This window comes from Panthera tigris, chromosome A2, assembly GCF_018350195.1.
Source record: "Panthera tigris isolate Pti1 chromosome A2, P.tigris_Pti1_mat1.1, whole genome shotgun sequence".
In the NCBI taxonomy this organism is placed as follows: Eukaryota; Metazoa; Chordata; class Mammalia; order Carnivora; family Felidae; genus Panthera; species Panthera tigris.
This window is the reverse complement of record NC_056661.1, coordinates 122,494,004-122,514,583: the sequence shown is the minus strand read 5'-3', so window position 1 is coordinate 122,514,583 and position 20,580 is coordinate 122,494,004. Positions and strand designations below refer to the sequence as shown.

General features: G+C 42.7%; 1 protein-coding gene across 5 annotated transcripts in view; it reads right to left on the bottom strand.

The window, feature by feature from the left end:
• Positions 1–6,657: 6,657 nt before the first annotated feature.
• AVL9 (AVL9 cell migration associated) overlaps positions 6,658–20,580 on the bottom strand; it is a 76,938-nt gene continuing 63,015 nt past the window's right edge. Inside the window, exons 16-20 of one of the 5 annotated variants that reach the window (XR_006211897.1) lie at positions 19,060–19,384; positions 17,992–18,240; positions 10,520–10,866; positions 7,257–7,438; positions 6,658–6,814 (exon numbers count right to left, since the gene is read on the bottom strand). Coding sequence is in view for 1 of the 5 variants with exons in the window: in XM_042969468.1 (XP_042825402.1) it covers positions 19,269–19,384 (116 nt within the window). In the remaining 4 variants the exon portion in view is untranslated. Of the gene's footprint in view, positions 6,815–7,256; positions 7,439–10,519; positions 10,867–14,827; positions 19,385–20,580 lie in introns of those variants that run through there. The other 4 variants (XR_006211895.1, XR_006211896.1, XR_006211898.1 and 1 more) reach the window with 4 other exon arrangements.

The window sequence follows — 20,580 nt, the reverse complement described above, 5'->3', positions numbered from 1 at the left end:
TTCTGGCTCAGGTCATGATCCCAGGGTCGTGGGATTGAGCTCTGCTCAGTGCAGAGCCTGCTTGGAATTCTCTCTAAAAAAATAAATAAATAGAATAAAATAAAAAAGAAAAGAACCATTGCAAAGAGAGGACAATGTGAGCAACAGTAAGAATAACTCCAAGAAGAAGATACACACGTTAATAATTTTTTGCGAATTAAAGCGTCTGAATCATAACACATCTCCCCTTCACTTATTGTGGTTAATTTTCGCTGCCTTTCGTCACTGTGCCAGAAGCAGTATTTTGGGCGGGGGATGGGGGTGGGGCAGTAAAATGCAAATATTAATATATGTATTTGAAAGTAGATCTTTTTCCAATACCAACCACATGTTGTGTCACATATTTTCTATGCTGAAAATATTCCTCTCTATGAGGGTGCCAGCTGTTTAATGGTACATAAAGGGACCTTAATTTTACCCTTAATCTACTGAACCTCCTAGTGGATACCACATAAAATAGGTCAATGCCTTTTTTTTTTCCTGGAAATGGTCTATTAAATATTTAACCTTTTTATCTTCTTCAAAAATAAAAACATTAGCATGAAAATTTTCAAAAACTCTCTTACTTTTATGTGGAAAAAGTGTACCCATTAGAATATTTGATTTATTAAACCCTAAATAAGAGGACTTTATGTCAAAAGAAATGTCATTAATCATCTAACATAATGAATGTCAAAAAATCTACTCATGTGTTCCTGCCAAAATATGGAAACTTACTATTTTTTAAAAATTTTTTAAATGTTTGTTTATTTTTAAGAGAGAGAGACAGAGCATGAGCGGGGGGAGGGCCAGAGAGAGGCAGACACAGAATCGGAAGCAGGCTCCAGGCTCTGAGCTGTCAGCACAGAGCCCAACGCGGGGCTCAAACCAGGAACCTTGAGAACATGACCTGAGCCGAAGTCGGATGCCCAACCGACTAAGCCACCCAGGTGCCCCTGGAAACTTATTTTGAGGGAAAAAAAAGAACTATTACAGAAAAACAAAATAACTCCAGTGGATTAGAATGTATTAAATACATTTAATCCACAAGTTCATTTTTTTTTTAATTTTTTTTAATGTTTGTTTATTTTTGAGACAGAGACAGAGCATGAGCAGGGGAGGGGCAGAGAGAGAGGGAGACACAGAATCCGAAGAAGGCTCCAGTCTTTGAGCTGTCAGCACAGAGCCTGACGCGGGGCTCAAACCCACAAACCCCGTGAGATCATGACCTGAGCCGAAGTCGGATGCTTAACCGACTGAGCCACCCAGGAGCCCCCACAAGTTCATTTTTAAAACCTACAAATAGTTGATCATTATTAGAGGGTAAAATAAAGGGAAAGAATCAAGCATTTTATCCTTCCTTTTATATGCAAATTGAATCATGTGATAATAAAAGAGTTAGGGGCAAATTTTTTCTTTATACATATTCTAGCTAACAGATAAAGAAGGAATGACCGAATGAGATATCACTACTTTTTAAAAAAAAATTTTTTTTTTAACATTCATTTATTTTTGAGAGACAGAGAGAGGCAGAGTATGAGCAGGGGAGGGGCAGAGAGACAGGGAGACACAGAATCCGAAGCAGGCTCCAGGCTCCGAGCTGTCAGCATGAGCCCGACGAGGGGCCCAAACTCACAAATCGCGAGATCATGACCTGAGCCGAAGTCAGACACTCAACCGACTGAGCCACCCAGGCGCCCGGAGATACCACTACTTCTTATTCCAAAATGGATCTAGGCAATAATCATTAATATCAAAATATCAGGAAAACAACAACAAAAAGAGAGAGAGAATTAGGTTGGTAGGATGACAGCCTACCTATAATCATCTTGCCTCTTCTCTCCATCAAGAAAACCTGATCACGTCTCTATACCCAGGTCCCAATTTATGAAACTATAGAAGTTAGAAGAACACGTTAAATTATGCAATCAACAAAATCCAGATCTTGGAAAACTGCACAGGACAAATGACTCCATTTCTTTAACAAATTGAAAAAATAAAGTTGTAGAAGGAGGAACCTATAATAGAGACTTAAAGGATTTATCCACTCATAGCATTATGTAGACTTTACTTTGGTCCTGATTCAACCAAAAATTAACATGGCTTCACACAGAAACTTGTACACAAATGTTCATAGCAACATTATTTATAATAGCCAAAAAGTGGATAAATAAAAATGTGGTATACCCGTACAATGGAATTCAGCAGTAAAAAAAGATCCATGCTGCACTATAGATCAATCTTGAAAACTTTATGCTACGTGAAAGAAGTCAGACAGAAAACACCACATATGGTATTATTCCATTTATATGAAATGTACAAAATAGGCAAATCCATAGCATGTATATTAGTGGTTGCCAAGGGATGAGTGGGAAATGGTAAGTGACTGCTATTGGATACAGGGTTTTCTATTTGGGATGATGGAATTAAGATAGTGATCATGACTGTACATCTTTGTGAAAACGCTACAAACCACTGAATTATACACTTTAAATGGATAAATTTTATGGGATGTGAATTGTATGTCAAAAAATATGGCATTCATGAGACAAATGGAAATTTAAATACTGATTTGTTACTTGATAATATTAAGTTATCAGCTTATAACATTACATCTTTGTTTTAGAGATACATCTTAAATATTTACAGATGAAATATACTGCTGAGGTTTGCTTCAAAAACAGTATAGGATATAGTTGGAAAACCGTTATTTTCCAGGTATCAGAGAAAGAACTGTATCAGGCAAGAATTATCAGTGGATGCTGTGATGATCCTAAAATATGTCCACAAATTCTTTGATAGTCTCCCTTCAAGAATTGGAGCTTGGGGAAAAAAAAAAAGTTTAGAGCTTATTGTTTCCTGTAATGTGGGTTGGACTTAGTCACTTAAAAAAAAATGTTTATTTATTTAGAGAAAGGGGGGGAGAGAGGGAGACAGAGAATCCCAAGCAGGCTCCATGCTGTCAACACAGAGTGTGATGTAGGGCTCGAACCCACAAACTGCGAGATCATGACCTGAGCTGAAACCAAGAGTCTGACGCTTAACCGACTGAGCCACCCAGGCACCCCTGGACTTAGTAACTCCTAATGAGTCCACTGTAGTGGAAGTGACAGTGTATGAGTCCCAAGAGTAGGTCACAAAAGGCATTGCTCTCTCAGGGATCACTTGCTCTAGAGGAAACCAGTCCATGCCACGAGGACACAGAAGCAACTCTAGAGAGAAGTTTGTGAAGCAAGGAACTGACAGTTTCAGCACAACTTGCCAGGTATATGAATGAACTGTCTTGGCAATGGATTCTCCAGCCCCAGGCAAGCCTTCAGATGATGGCAACTTCTGGCCAACACTGAAATGTAATCTCACCAGAGATCCTGAGGCAGAAACATCAAGCTAACCACTACCAATTTCCTGACCCACAGAAACTGAGATCATAAATACTGTTTTATTTTTATTTTTATTTTTTAATTTTTTTTTTTTTTAGCGTTTATTTATTTTTGGGACAGAGAGAGACAGAGCATGAACAGGGGAGGGGCAGAGAGAGAGGGAGACACAGAATCGGAAGCAGGCTCCAGGCTCTGAGCCATCAGCCCAGAGCCCGACGCGGGGCTCGAACTCACGGACCGCGAGATCGTGACCTGAGCTGAAGTCAGATGCTTAGCCGACTGAGCCACCCAGGCGCCCCAATACTGTTTTAAACAACTAAGTTTTGACATATGTATTATGCAGCAACAGGTAAATACAGACGCTGAATCTAAGGGAAATGTTGCTGATAAGCAGATTATTTGCATGATCTTAAAGCATCTCCGCACAGACTGTTTCTTATTTGCAAGGGGGGGAGGCAGTAACTGTAGAGTGATGCAATTGGGCAACAACCTTGACCAGTGATCAAGATCAACATCACCAATAAGGGGCAGATAGACATACGCCTCCACATGTGATATCCTGAGAGGAACACAACATAAACTAGGCGGTATTCTGGGCAAGAATGTGTATTTGGAATCTAATCATAAGAAAATGGTAGACAAATCCCCAGTGAGGACCATCTTATTAAAAAAAAAGGAAGAGGTATTTATTTTGCCAAAATGTCAATGCTATAAAAGAGAAAGTCTCTGGAAATGGAGGCTGACAACTGAATACAACACCTAGCCCTGAACTGGAAGAGAAAAAATGCTATAAAGAACATAATCACCAAAATTGGAATACAAAAGGTGGAACAGAGATATAATGGAGTCAGTGTTAAATTTACTGAGGTTGGTGACTGTACTATATGTAAGAGAATATCTTCATTTTAAAGAAATACATAATGAAGTATTTAAGGGTAAAGGGCTATGATATACGTAACTTGCCCTCAATAGGTGGAAAAAAAGTGTTTGGGGGAGGGTTGTGTGTGTGCGTGAGAGCGAGAGAGATGAAGGGATGAATCTGGGTAAAGGGTGATAGGTATTTGATTTTGTCTTACTATTTTCATTTTTTGTTCCTTACATGTATGCTTGAAATTATTTCCAAATAAAAATTTATTATTTTTTTTTAAAGGTTTTGTTTTTTTTTGTTTTTGTTTTTTTTTTTAACGTTTTATTTATTTTTGAGACAGAGAGACAGAGCATGAACGGGGGAGGGGCAGAGAGAGAGGGAGACACAGAATGGGAAGCAGGCTCCAGGCTCTGAGCCATCAGCCCAGAGCCTGACGCGGGGCTCGAACTCACGGACCGCGAGATCGTGACCTGAGCTGAAGTCGGACGCCTAACCGACTGAGCCACCCAGGCGCCCCCCAAATAAAAATTTAAAAGATAAAAATTCTGTGGGATTGAGGGGAAAAAGTAACGTTAAAAATGAAATAAAATTGGCTGTAAGCTGACAATTATCGAAGCTGAATGGTATATTGTAAAAGGAGGTTTACTAAACTCTTCTACTTTCATATATATTTGAAATATTCCATAATAAACGGCGGTGAAGTGTAAGAGAACTGAAGTTAAAGATCCCAAGTGTCTCTTCCAGTGCCTAGTTCTATGGTCTTTTTAAATGCATTAAAAAAATTATTATTAAGGGGCGCCTGGGTGGCCCAGTTGGTTAAGCGGCCAACTCTTGATTTTGGCTCAGGTCACGATCTCATGGTTCATGAGTACGAGCCCCACGTGAGGCTCTGTGCTGACAGCGTGGAGCCTGCTTCGGATACTTGGTCTCCCTCTCTCTGCCCCTCCCCTACTTATGCTCTCTCTCTTAAAAATAAGTGCTAAAAAATAAAAAAAAAAAAAATTTTTTTAGTGCATTCCCAATGTTACATAACCATCACCACCATCCATCTCCAGAACTTTTTATCTTGCAAAACTGAAACTCTGTGCCCAGTAAACACTATCTCCCCTCCCCACTCGCCCTCCTTCCAGCCTCTGGCAACCACCCCTCTACTTTCTGTCTCTATGACTAGGACTACTCCAGGTCCCTTATACAAGTGGAGTCACACAGTATTTGTCCTTTTGGGCCTGGCTCATTTCACTTAACAGTGACTTCACGGTTCATCCGTGCTGTAGCATGTGCCAGAATTTCCTTCCTTTCAAAGGCTGAATGATACTCCATTGTCTGTACACGGCACATTCTGTTTGTGGACACTTTGGTTGTTTCCACCCCCTGACTACTGTGAAAAATGCTGCTGTGACCATGGCGTACACAAGCTCGTTGAATCCCTGCTTTTAATTTCAAGCCTGGATTTTTACAATTTGTTAGGGAAAGAGAGTTATATTTTAAATTCCTCTTACCATCTGGGATCTAGTTTGTTTGATGTTTTTAAGTGATCTTCAAAGGGGTGATGATCATGCTTTTCCAGAGAAAGCACAGACGTGACTGGTCTTGACCGTTGCAGCTGAGCTCCAGTCTCATTTCAAACGAGTTCCTTCACGTGCAGTGCTATTCACGTGCCTATTTGACAGTTATTTCTGTTGGACGGATTGGATAATAGGAACCTTGTTTTCGGTTTTGGACACTGGGTAGGCACAGGGAAAAATGACCAAAGTTGGTCAAGTTCATGAGAAAGGGCTTGTGAGCCTGGCTTCTCTAGTAGCACAATCCCCTTCTTTGAGGCCTGAGTACTATTATTTTCTCACGGTTGCTTTTCCCCATGTACCCCAGGATGGTGGCACTTCCTTCCCCTTTCCTAAAGGGTTACATAATTATGCAGACCAGCATCGTGGGCCTTTTTCCACTTGGACAGTACTTTCTGGAACTGCTAGATTTCCAGATGAGAACTGTTTATTCTGGAGCAGACTTAATTTGGTCAGCTGAATTCTCCTGGGTATGGAGAGTTTTTCTTACCCTTGGCCTACTTTTTGTGGTACTAAATATCCTTTTACAGTTTCACCAAGCACTTTGTAAAATAGAAATAGTTGAAAGTGCTGCTTTATTTTGCTTCCTTAGATCCTTTTGCTGTTTCAGTACGTACATCAGTTACCCTGGGGCTGGTAAACTGTAACCAGAGAGGCTTGCACTGGAAGGGATGTCACAATATTCATCAAGTGCCTACTATGCACCAGCCCCTCCCCCGCACCATCCATTATAATACTAGATAGTTATTACCCCCAGAACATTAAGAGTGGTGATGGAGAGGTGTTCAGGGCCTGATGGGAAAAAAAGAAAGACACAGGCAAAGCGAGAGGCTTTTACTTATGTGTAATGTCTTCCCTACCCTGATCACTGCTTGGATTGTCCCCTCCAACACATTACCATTCATTAGCAGAAGAAAATCACCAAAGTGTCATTGATCTCCAAAATCAACTCATTTTTCCATGTTCTCAAACCAGCATGGGAAAAACTGGGAAAAGACAAAGGAAGAAGAAGTGCAGAGGGAAACAAGTTGGGATTCCTGCCCTCCCGTGAACCGCCTGTATTCGTATAATCTTTTTTCTGTATCTTCCTCTTCTCTACATTACCTCACTTTTCAGTGATTAATAGCTAACATTACAAGTGAGCATCATACTTACTAGTATTAGTTTTTCTAAATGTTTATTTTATGTATTTTGAGGGGGAGAGGAGCAGAGAGAGGGAGAGAGAGAATCCCAAACAATTTCCCTGCTACAAGCGCAGAGCCCATTGCAGGTCTTGATCTCACAAACCGTGAGAATGTGACCTGAGCTGCCTTTACTAAGCCACCCAGGTGCGCATTGTTAGTATTACTCTTAAGTGTCATAGCAATCCTTCTGTTGTTCCCAATTTTTCATTATCCTTTACAGTGACATAGAACTCTATACACATACCTTTTTCCCCCTTTTGGATGACTTCCTTGATGTAAACCCTTAGGAATGGAATGTTGGCCAGGCTTAGGATGAGATTAAGTCCATTTAAAATGACTTCGATGCTCTCCCCTAATTAAGGTACAGGGCCATAAAAATGTTCATTCCTGTGTTAGTGACTGGGATCCTGCTTTTTAAAAGGGCACCTTTTAAAGCAATGAAACAAGTATTAGCTTAACGTTCAAACGCACTCGAAAAAACTGTTGGAATGCGTGAGCTTGCTAGACTACGGGAAGCATGGATACCCAACAAAGGAAGGAATAAATGGTCAAGTGCTGGAGGAGGGTGTCCACTTCTGTCAGAGTGGCCTTACTCATCATTCATCTGAGACTTTGAGCAGTTTCCCACCTCAGAGAGGAAGTTGGCCCCTGTCAGGTCCACTTATATGTGGGGTTTTTTGATATAGAACTGTAATATATATTTTCTCTTCCTTATGATTTTCCTCATAACATCATCTTCTTCTCCCTAGCTTACTTTATTGTAAGAATATCGTATTGAATCCATATAACACACAAAATATCCATCAATCGACTGTTTATGTTATCAGTAAGGCCAGTGGTCAACAGTAGGCTATTAGTAAAGTTCTGGGGGAGTCCAAAGTTACACACACATTTTTGACTGCAAGGGTGCCCTTAATCCCGTTGTTCAAGGGTCAACTGCACTTCTTTTCTTTCATCTGCCGCTTGGGGTTTTCCCTCTCTTCACTGTCTTTTCCTTAAGCCTTGCATTCTCACCAAGAGTAACTCAGGGTGGTTGCTATGCATCTCAGGCTCCTTCTGGCTTTAGCATCTCCAGAGGTTCTTAGTTCTCTTCCATCATCACTCATCCCTTCCTAGAGCTTTACTCACTCTGAGCTTCTCCTTTTCTGCATCACAGGCGATGGGACCCCCTGAGGGTGGGCTAAAAATCTGCTCTCACCTTTACTGTCTCTATTCAGAATCTTACCTTCTTCACTCAAGAAACAGAGCAAATGCCACTTCCTCTGTTGGAGAAGTCAAGTACGCCAAAGATGGCCGACGGGGCTAAAACAAACTCTGGTCTCCAGCTTAGAGACCCCTCCTCTGGGTTCTTCTTCCTTTGTTTGCTGTGTGGGCAAACCCCCCCCCCCCCCCCAGATATGGAAGTTGTCGGCTATAAATTACCCTCCCGACTTGCATTCCGGGCTCAGACCTTTGGAGAAACAGTCTCCTCTGAGCCCGCCGGTGTAAAATAAATCTCCAATCCACCAAGATCTCCGAGTGCCGCTTGCTTCTTCCGCCATCGTTCCAGCCTGGTTCCATAACACCTCCAGGAAGCCTTCTCTGATTGTCCCAGCAGAAAGGACTGCCATGGCACTTTAGTGGACCTCTCAAGACACTCATCACTTTATATCAAATTTTAGAGGTCTCCTCTTGTCTTCTGGACTCCAGACAGGACCCTAGTAAGTCGGTTTGTGACTGAGTGCATCTTTACTTACTGCTGCTGGGGCTGCAGCCGAGGGGAGCTGTTTTTAGCCGTCAGGTTTTGGGGGGCTGCTACCCAGAGCATTTCGGTTCTCTAGCACCTTTATCCTATGTTTTCATATATACGCTCTCTGACATGCAGGTTTCTATGAATGGAGACAGAGACCCCATAAACAACACTGTCCACAAGGAAACCCATTCCACATTCCCGAGGAATTGTGTTAGAAATTTTGGAAACACTGCCTGCTTTTCAAGGGAGAAAGGTCACAGGATTTAGCCTGATAACTTAGAAGGGAATAAAACACATATCTTCCAACCAGAGTAGTGGAGAGTATCCTTCATTTCCAACAAAGCGCCAAAAGAAAAATGCTAAGGATTCATTAAGCCCAGATGCTCAAAGGAGTGGAATTCATGGCACACAGAATAAAAATGTTTTAAACCTTGAGTCTCAAAACGAGGGAGCTATCACTAATACTTCAAAGGTGGGAAAATATGTAAGATGAAAAAATTCCAGTCCTGCTGGCCCTGTGATTTTGAACAACCATACAATGGGTGACACACACAAAATATTCATCTTTACCTGTGGAACTTAACCTGGGAATTTCCACCGTAAAAGCATTTAGTGACCTATTGAGGGCACGGAGGCATTGGTGTCTCATGGATGACCTTGCACAAAGGGCCAGTTCCGGGTCACTGCAGCTGAGGACGGTGTAGTTTAACTTCAGTCTCAGTGGTTTCTAGGAAGCGCTGCTGAGGGACCATCATCTAGGGCACAGCCAGGAGGGGCACGTGGAGAGGCTACTTTTCAAATCCTCTGCTATCCGACTTTGACCTAACCATTCCCCAGAGCAAAGCACTGCCTTCTGGGAAAGTTGATTGGGGGGTTAAAAAAAAAAAAAAAAAAATCCATGGACTGGATCAAATAGAAATGAAAATCCAGATGACGACTGCAGATGGACTTTCTGAGCATACAAAGTACTCCCTGCCTGTCAAGTGTGTGAAGAAAAAGTGAGTTTTCTACACCGCGCTGGTGGGGCAGGTCTCCTGGGTCTTTACTTGGCCAGAAGAGTAACTGAGATGCTGGAGTGGCCCCCGTGCTCTCCCCAATCTCTCAGACTTGCTTTTCACTGACAAGCGCCGCTAAACTCTGGCAAAATCCATGGAAAACACGTTCTCACAGTGACCGCTTTTTGACGGAGAGCGGCAGTCACAGGAGTTTTGTTCTTGGGCCTATTGTTTGGGGCGAATGTGATTTAAAGTCGGCGGAAAGCTGGGAGACTGGACTGCTGAGGAAAGGGCAGGGTGGCTGCTGGGTTCCGATAAACATCACTGAATGTGTGGCCAAGGGCAGGGCGAAAGAGGGTGTGAGTCCTTCTCAACCAACTTTCTAATCCGCAGCACCTGACCCGCCTCGTGCCCGCAGCCAAGCCCTTCCAGGTATTCCCCTGCCTTCTCCGAGTCTATCCCCCTTCTACCGGCTGACAGGGCTCTCCCCATCCTGACCTAGCCGTGGAGGGCCCAGCCACACCGAAGAACATTCACCGCTTCCAAGTCTGCCTGTGCTGATCTCCCAGCCCCGGAGTCCTCTACAGCTTCTCCCATCACTGCACCTGACTCCCACCTCACCCCCAACGACTCTCACTTAGCCTTCAGGTCTCAACTTAGGCTCCCAGGGGAAGAGACTTTGACTCGTCCCTGTTCAGAAAGCAGCTGGCCACCTTGATGGGCTTAAACGCATCCTGGCCTTTGCCCTGGCCCTTTTTGCCCTCTGTGATAACTGCTCACCTGTCCCTGCTGAACAGCGGGCTCCAAAGGGCCAGGCACCACGTGTGTACATAGTAGGCCCTTAAATATTTGATGGGGAGCAGCTGGAGATTAAAATGCAGTATGAGGGACTTGGGTTAATCTTAAGAGGGGCTTCCCAGTGCGAGTAGCTAAAGAGGCACAAATCTTGGGTCTCTGGAGGCCAGTGTGTCTCTGATGTGTTAAAAGTCCTGAGAGTTTGTGGCTGCCTGGGAGAGTTCTGGAAAACACTGGACACTTATGTGATTTTTAGACTTGGGGAATGTCAGCCCTTCAGATTCAAAAAAATAAGGTTCCTTCATCCATCTCCATAAACCAGTGCACAGAACCTGTAACAAAATGAGAAAAATATAGACAAATTAATCAGTACAACTCAATTATTTGGTTTAAAGGATTCTCCTTTACTCTGACCCTATGCTCTTCTCATGTTTGCATATTAAGATGTCTTTGTAAGAAGTGAGAGTCAGGGGGCGCCTGGGTGGCGCAGTCGGTTAAGCGTCCAACTTCAGCCAGGTCACGATCTCGCAGTCCGTGAGTTCGAGCCCCGCGTCAGGCTCTGGGCTGATGGCTCGGAGCCTGGAGCCTGTTTCCGATTCTGTGTCTCCCTCTCTCTCTGCCCCTCCCCCGTTCATGCTCTGTCTCTCTCTGTCCCAAAAATAAATAAAACAACATTGAAAAAAAAAATTAAAAAAAAAATAATAAAAAAAGAAGTGAGAGTCAGAAGATGAAGTAGTTTATAGTAGTCCTTACATGGCAAAAGAAGAAATGTTAAAACTTTCTAGCCATGTCCGGGGGCTGGGGTAGTGGGAGGAATTTGACTTCTCTACTCTAGATCACCCTAAAAAGAAGTTCCAGGTGTCCAGGTGAATAAATATGAAAGGCAAAGCTTTAGAAACTCCTAGAAGATCATAGAGAATCTCATGACCTTGAGGTAGAGTAGTCTTATTTACAAATAAGACACAGAAAAATAGGATTTCCTCTAAGCCTAAGAGGAAAGACATATTTAACTACATTAAGAATTCTAATCATTAAAACAGATCATAAAGAATGAAGATAAGTCACAGATTGAGATATTTGCAACACACATAAATGACAAATAGTATCTAGAATACAAACATATACATGCATATAAAAACTCATAGAACGCTCAAGCAAATAAACAGACAACCTAATAGACAAATGAGTGAAAGACTTGGAACAGGCATTTAACAAAAGTAGAAATCTAGGGGCTCCTGGGTGGCTCAGTCAGTTAAGCGTCTGACTTCAGCTCAGGTCATGATCTCGCGGTTCACAGGGGTTCGAGCCCTGCCATCGGGCTCTGTGCTGACAGCTCACAGCCTGGAAACTGATTCAGATTCTGTGTCTCTGCCTCTCCTTCCTGTGCTCTCCCTCAATGGCTAATAAATAAACGAAAAGGCACTCAACCTTATTAGTATTCAGGGAAATGCAAATCAAAAGCCACAATCGGATACCATTTCACACCCACCCACCAGATTGGCAAAAATTAAATTCCTTGTGATACCTAAGCATTGGAGACAATGCGGAAAAACATCCAGCAGTTTCACTCTGGCATCTACACCCTGGAGAAACACATGCAGGTGCACTAGAATGGTCAGAGCAGCACCGCCATTCATGTCAGCCCTGAACGGGAACCGGCTAAGTCCACCTTTGGCAGACTGGATAAACTGTGGGATAGCTGTAGAACGGCACTGTATTAATAAAACAATGAAGGAGAATAATCTCCTAAAAACAAGAATTAAGCAGAAAAATACAAATGGTGATTCCACTTATTCAAGTTCAAAAATAGACACAAAATAAACTATGCAATTTGGGATACAAATGTAGGAACAAGGAGGTAAAATTATAAAGAAATAATTATCTCAAAAATGAGTATAAAATACTTCTGGAGGAGGAAGAATTATGACCATGGAGAGATACACGGAGTAGGGTTTTTAGGTGCTGGCTAATATGCTACTTCTTACCTGGGTCGTGGTTACATGAATGGTTGCTTTAGATTTATTTTAATGTATATTCCTTGCTCTTTTCTGTAGGTATATTTCACTTAAGTTGCCCATCTTTTTTTATTTTAGAGAGCAAGAGAAAGCATAAGCAAGGGAGGGGCAGAGAGAGAGAGAGAGAGAGAGAGAGAGAGAGAGAGAGAGAGAGAGAGAGAGAGAGAGAATATGAATCTCAAGCAAGTTCCAAGCTCAGGGTGGAGCCTGACTCAGGGCTGGATCCCAAGAACTGTGAGATCATGACCTGAGCCAAAACCACTGACTGAGACACCCAAGCGCTGCCCCACACATCTTCTTAAAAAAAAGTTTTACCAACTGCAAATCTCCAAGCCTAAGAAGCCCCTATTTACGTGGTTCTCACTAAACCCTGAGTCCAATTGTTTTAGAAAGGACTCAAAGTAGCTCCAAGGCGGGGGGCACTTTAAGAAAGGAGAGAGGCTGGCGCTGGGTCTTCAATTGTGGGTTCTCTCGGGAATGCTTCTCTGAACAATCAGGGGGTGGGAAAGTGAGGCACAGCAAAGGCTGCAGTCTTCCCCGGGGCTTGTGGAGACTAGGGCAGCAGTGGAGAAGCTAATGGGGCATGAGTTCCCATGTGGTGGACCTTCGGTGCCTGACTTAGGAAACTGGACTTAATTCTGTAGACAGTAAGTAGATATGGAGGGTTACCACGTAACAAAAATGCCATGTTTTGGGAAGATGTATCTGGGTGTGGGGGGTAGGGCTAGAAACGGAAACCGGTTAAGGGTCGGACGCACTGGGAATGTGGAAGCAGAGCTAGAAAGAGATGGAATGGAGACACATTACTGAGGAACAACAGTGAGAACTTCGTGACAGAGGAACACATTTTCCAAAAACTGATGAGCTGTCTTTTCCAGCCCTTCCACTGTAAAGCTAGCTCTAGGGGCATAAAGAGGAACTAAGAGAAATTCTGTTTTACAAGGACAGGTGGCTGGAACCACACATGGTCAGAATAGGACTGGCAGACACACTGACTTGATGCTGAGGGCCTGACCTGAATCTTTAAAATTCCCTACAGCTTTTGAGGAGAAATTGCCTGGGTGGGAATAAGCAGGAAAAGTAAAAGATGGTGGTCATAAGCCCAAACCAGAACGAGGAGTCTAATGAACCCCAACATCCTCATCACCTGGCTTCAACAACGATCCATATTTCATCATGTGGCTTTCGTCATTTTCCCACAGCTCTAGTCCACATTCATGTGCTGCAGGAATGTAGCCGGATCCAGTGAAAGGTAAAACCCATACATTTAAATGGTTTGAATCTTGGTTCTTGTCCTATTGGGATGTCAGCAGTTCCAAATACAGGTGTTCACAGGTTATGCAAAGAGCATAACCATTCTGATCTCCTGCCCCAGGCTGCTCCCTGGCTTCTGACTCCATGATCATACAAAGTATGCTTAGTGTGGGGAGATTAAGTCCAGGCAGAGAAGACCTTCACGAAAGGCTATTCCTTGGAAAAAAACTGGCCCCATAATCATACTCCTTCTAGATGTTACCAGATTCAATAATTGCAACTCCCATCTTATCGGAGTAAAAAACAGGCAGTTCTGACCTTGGAGAGGAGGGGGAACCATCACCCCACCACAGCAGAGCCTGACGCCCAGTTGGCAGAGGTCCTTGGAAAAGGGGAGAGGCCGGTGGCACCGAGCTCTACTGTGGCCAAGTACCTCATCAGCTCCGGGGTGTTAACGGTGCACGTCAGAGAATACTGGTACCTCAAATTAACCCTACACTCAAGTCAGTGCACGTTCCCATGGGGAAAAGAAATCTGTCTGCTTCTATGAAGCACATCACAAAGCTCATCTTTTGTACAACAGCTGTAAGAAAATCACCATACATGGAAATATATATGAAAATACGCCAGGAGCCCTCAGTGGAAATGCCAAGGGCTAGTCCGAAGCTTACCGGTCCAGATGGGAAAATGGGCTGCTTGCGACAATGTTCTATTCCCCTGGGGGTTTCTGTCAGTGAGCATGTGATATGACTGCACGACCAATCTCTGCTTGGTTATACTTTGTGCACTTAGCCTTCCACAGAAGCTAAGAGGCTCTTCCTGCAGAGGCCACCACCTTAAAAATAGAGGCACCACCATAAACAACATCAACACGAGAGTTTAAAGGAGTAACGAGTCCTTTAGTTGGGTCTGTGTGCTGGTTTCTTACACGAAGTTGGCACTGCTGTCCAACCGTGGAGCGGGCCAGAGACCACACCGACAACATGAAGGGTATTTCTAGAAAGACAGGCCAAGTACAACTGTGTGCAGGACAAACAGGATAATTTTATTCTTATGTTTCCTTAAAATAAAAATACAGAACTTTTACAATTCACTATGATTAGACGTGATTTATATTTTAACATTTTTTTTTTAACAAATGACAACGGAAAGAAAGAACTAGTACAAATTATAAACCTACTGGAGCAAAGAGAAACTATCTTTCTGATCAAAACATGTGCCACAGCCAAACCTCCTCAGAAAACTTTCTAAGATTTCTTAGCTAAACTTTCTCAGAGGGTTTGCGGGAAGCCTTTAATCTCAAATATTTAAACTATTTTTGTGACCACTAAATGCCTTCACCAACTTGTTAATCAAACGCTTCCTACATTTAGGAAGCAATGACCAAGTGGCCTGAAACACATTAAGTCTTGATCCTATTTTTCCAGCTATAAATTATTAATATTTCAAGAAAACAAAGTATTTTCTAAGCACAGAAGCTTTCTAAAAAACTTCAATTACCATTTCTGGCTCAGTACCTGACTGAAATGTTCAAATGTTTATATTGCACACAAAAAAATCTGAGCAGCATACTGTGTGTGTGTGTGAGAAGCTGATGAAAAAGAAGACTGGGGAAAAAACCCTAAATTGTGTCCCATTTACATGATTTAAATATATAGTTTCTATATCTTTAATTAATAGAAGTAAAAAGGTAAACTTTAGAACAGCACAGAAATACAAATCATTAGAGTTTTACAAAATATACTCAACCCCTATACGTGCACAATCTTTTTAATTCTGGAGTTACCATACAAGGGAGGAGCTAATTTCTTCCCCTTCATACGAAAGCAGGAAGTCACACATACAAAGTTATTTATATGAAAACAATAAAGATCCACATTCCTCTTCTTTGTCCTTGACAAATATTTATGGAATGTTGGAAATTATGAAAAAACAATTCCAATGTCACGAAGTCCAAAGACCTGGAATGAAATACTCCCAGTGGCACACTGCGTTGCACAGAATGACAATCCTCTTCTAGAAACCAGGGCTGCGCTCCCTGTCAGCTTTAATGGCTGCCCACCGACCTGGGTGGAAAGGCCACGAATGCTGGGCCACCTCTGGTGGCATGCAAATGTTGATGCCATCTCGAGTCCCAACCAGCTCCCTGATAAAATAATGGACAACATGTAGCAGCTACTGTCCTAACAGGCTACTCGCCCCAACCGCTGACAAGGATAAAAGTTCATGCGGTTCAAGATCAGTCCACTGCCCCTTCCAGAGCTGAACACTCCCCAACTCGTCACCAGGCCCAGAGGGAAACACGGGCTGTAACTTCCACAAAACAAAGTAAGAACAAAACCTGCCTGCCGGGGAGATATTATAGCTTCATTTTCAAACTTGTAACCAGTAGATTAAAATCCTAACTTCTCTGTAAAATAATTCTTATAACTTTCAGCACATTAAATACTGTGTCCTCAGAATACCTTCATTCAGATTGTAAGTACCTTGTTCCTCAATTTTGTGACTTCTAACTTCTCTCCCTTCCAAATTTGCTTTCTTCTTACGTTTCTAAAGTAAATTATCATAAAAAAAAATCCAATGCTTAATATAGAACTGAGAAAGCAAGATAAGATTGAGGAAATCACGTCATATGCTCTGGTTTGCTGCCTGAGGATATTTCTGCTGTTTCTTAAAGCAAAAAGTAGATAAGGATTGTTTTAGAGCTTGGGCACTAACTAGTAAATCACTAGGGGATCTGGAGATAGACTATTCATCCTGGTTATGTGAGTCAAATGCATACGCGAGATAACTCTGAGCCTCACTCTTGACATGCAACTTTTTCTCTTAACGCAGGTCGGGTAGCCTTAACTCTTTTCCTTCCCTATGTCAATTGTCATCACAATGCCTTAGTAGGAACTAAATGCCAGGGACTTTTCCCCAGCACTACTTTTAAGTTACCTAGATAGCAGTGAGGCCACCGCCAAGCTATAGATGCAGTCTGTGTGGCTGGCACACCCTGGAAAGGCCTGGCTGACCCTAGCTCCCCCAGGCCTACTTACCAATACTCAGTTCTTAGACACAAAGGGACTGGAGTAAGTGTGGCCAAAGCAGAACATCCACCTTTACCGGTGCTATGTCTAAAGATGGCCCCATGTTGGCTCCCGTGGCTCACAGAACCAGGAAGGCTACAGCTTCTGGGGCTGGCCACTCAGCTGAAGCCTGGAATCCAAGTCACAAGCACGCGGGCTCCCAGGACAAGGGGCCAAGCTTCCTGCCTTCAACTGTGCTGGCCGCCCTGGGGCCCCTGCCAACAACATATTAGCTTACGCTCCCTGAAAACTCCAATACCTCCCAGAACCTGAAGGAAATATAGTTACAGTCTTTTGACTACTTCTCTGACAAAAGTTCTATCTTTTGAGATACTCACTTTATGCTGAAAGTCAGTTAAATGACCAGCTTAAGAGCTGAACTCCGAACTATAAAAATTAATAGCAAGTTCATGTAAAGGTATATGTTAAAATGGGGAAAAAGTGATCTTAAAGCAAAGTTAAATTTCACGTAACCATTTTTATTTCAGTGGGATAGCAACGTGTAGATTGGCCTGCTTCTGAACAGTGAGAGATGAGAGTTTACCCCAAGCCTGCAACTCAAACAAACTGGAGGATGGACCAGCGGTGCGCCAGCCGGCCTCGCAGCTGCTCTTGGCGCTGTGAAACTTGGGCAGTAGAGAGCTAACAACTGCACACTAACACTAGATACCCCGACTAATGATGCGGCCTCATGAAACAGGATGTTAGAATGAATTCTTTATAGTCTCAGTGCAACACTAATTAAAGTTACCTTTTAAGGTGTTGTTTGGTTATTACTTTCTTCTCTTCAAATAGTATTTCCTGAGAAGGCTAACTTCCCCAGCAGAAGTGGAGTTAATAGAGTTCTCACAATAAGCCCTTTCATTGATCATCACTGAATTCTTGAGTTATTGTGCTCAAAAGGAAGTGCGCTTTTACGTTTGTCAGACTTGTGTTAAAACACAAATAGGAGATTTTAGAGACATTTAGATCATATCCCTATGTCCATTTCACATGCCCTAGAAGAATTTACTTCTTACATCAACATTTTGTAAGGGATAATCAAATATAATCACGTGTTCTCCTTAATTAGATCCCTTATTTTCCCAACACCCTATCATATGTAGATCATACTCACAACATATTTGCCAAGTGTCCTTTGTTACTGAAAAAAGTCTGTCCCCTGTAAGTACTCCCTGAGAACACCCATCCAAAGTCCCCTTGAAAAGCAAATGAGAGCTGTGCATGGCAGATACGTGAGGTCCAGCTGTATAAAAATCTTCAGTACGTAGCACACATGTGCATGTGTCTAAGGTGAAACCAGAGGTCCTTTGTGAAACAAGACTGATGTCACAGCTGTAGTTTTCTCCTCTTGCCTCTTGCTTTTCTAAACGTGAGTGAAGATGAGATTTCTATTTAATATTTATGGATCATCTCGTTTTTCTTTTATAAATACTTTTATAATGGGGTAGGGATTGATTACCGAAGGATTTTCCATCAGGGAAGTAGAAAGGCCAAGTGCCTTGAAAAGCTGTATGAAGAATAAGACTAAGAAAAAACCTGTTATGTCTGTAAACAGCCAATGGGAAACGGTTTAAAAGAAGAAATAGAAGGCACAAACTGCGGGTTAAAAAATGCTTGTAGAAGACTGCAAGATAACTAGAGTTGACAGAACTCACACCTAGGGCTTCTAAAGCCTTGCCCTAAATACACATTCTGGTTACACCACTCCAACACCACTGTGACATTCTCGATGCCTCAGAGCAAGTGCTTAGGACTGGGAAAGAATAAACTATAAACATAAAACAAAACACTTCATCCTCAGAACTACTGCCTCTGGCTTTCACGTTTCTGGGAGTCAGTGAATTGATAAGTGTGTTTTGTGGGTAGAGAACCAACAAACAAAAAACCATCACATAATCAGCAAAATAACAACAAAGGGCTGGACTGTATGGCCCCTTAACTTTATAAGCACATTTTAGGGCCAACTTGAAATTAAAATAGTAAGATAACTTAATTTTACCACATATAAATTACAATGGCCACCTGGATATTCAAACAGCAAAAGAGAACAAAATTTACATAAGTAAAAACTTTTCTAAAGTAAACAAATGTAGAATATCAGGACTGAAAATTCATTAGAAGGTTCACTGTGTGTTTTAATCAGGCTCAGACTGAAATAAAAGTAGTCAATTTAAACCCCAACCTGGAAAGCCATCCCCTCTATGGCTGCGATTTCATCTCTCCAGCATCCTGTGAATTCGTTTAGACAGAGGGCAACCATCCATGTAAACAGTTCGACGTACTGGTCCCCTGCCATGGACCTGTGGCCAATGAAGAGGAACAGTCTGGGAGCAGCAGACAGACAGGGAACACTTAAACTTAAGGAAGCGACCACGGCCTCTGGACACCTTGTCAGGGCTTCCCGTCGGGCGGCTCAGTGAGACTCTGGGGGGCGGGACTGGCGAAAGTGGAAAGCCAGGAAGACATAGCTGTCTTTGCACTGGAAAAAGCTCCTCCAACTGATTGGCCTGGAGGGAGAGGAGAGGAAAAACAAAAGGAAACATGTCTTCACTTTTGTTAGGAGATACTGAAAGACCAATGCTAATAAATGTTTATTTACTGTTACACATCAGTATGTTAATAGTTACTAAAACAGCATTAAAACATCTTTTTTAACGCTTATTTTTGAAAGAGACAGAGACACAGAGTGTGAGCAGGGGAGGGGCAGAGAGAAGGAGACACAGAATCCGAAGTAGGGTCCAGGCTCTGAGTGGTCAGCAAAGAGCCTGATGCAGGGCTCTAACTCACGAACTGCAAGACCATGATCTGGGCTGAAGTCGGACGCTTAACTGACTGAGCCACCCAGGCGCCCCACTAAAATACCGTTTAAGTTTCTAGGTTCAAAACAATCCCTTTCCATGGGCATATTTAGTAGGAAACTGGGTAACTTCTGGGTTAAGAGCCTACTCTCCTAAGCGTTCGTTCTGAAGGTGGTCAGCCAGTTCTTTCCTTTATACTCAGCATGCTAGGCCAGCGGTTCTCAGCACTGGCTGTGCATCAGAATCACCTGGGAGAGCTGAAAAAAAAACAAAAAACAAACTATGTGCTCTCTCGGTGGCTCACATCCAAGTTGATAACTGATAACCACCTCCCCAGGCAAGAGTGGTTAGGCTGTTCTCAGGAAATGTGCTTTTGTCATCTGAGACACTGCTGCCAGGGGCGCCTGGGTGGCTCAGTTGGTTGGGTGTCCGACTTCGGCTCAGGTCATGATCTCACAGTTTGTGAGTTCGAGCCCTGTGTCGGGCTCTGTGCTGACAGCTCAGAGCCTGGAGCCTGCTTTGGATTCTGTGTCTCCATCTCTCTCTGTCCCTAACCCACTCACATTCTGTCTCTGCCTCTCTCAAAAATAAACAAACACTTAAAAAAAAAAAAAATTTGAAACGCTGCTGCCATAAATGAAGATGCCGACTGCTCCATCTGCCTCAGGTCTGTCTGTTTTGTTTTAAAGAACCTTATCTCCAAAGCTGATGTACAAGTGAAATTACTGCAGTTAAATCATATACTCCCACTATTCTTAGACAGGGGAGTGGGGAAGAGAGCTGGCCTTAGCAGCAGCATCACTAATAATGAAGTAACAATCGACATCATATACCTATATGAAGTAGAATTTTTCTATTAAAAAGAATTCAAAGTAAGTTAAACGCGTAATATTGTATGGAAATAA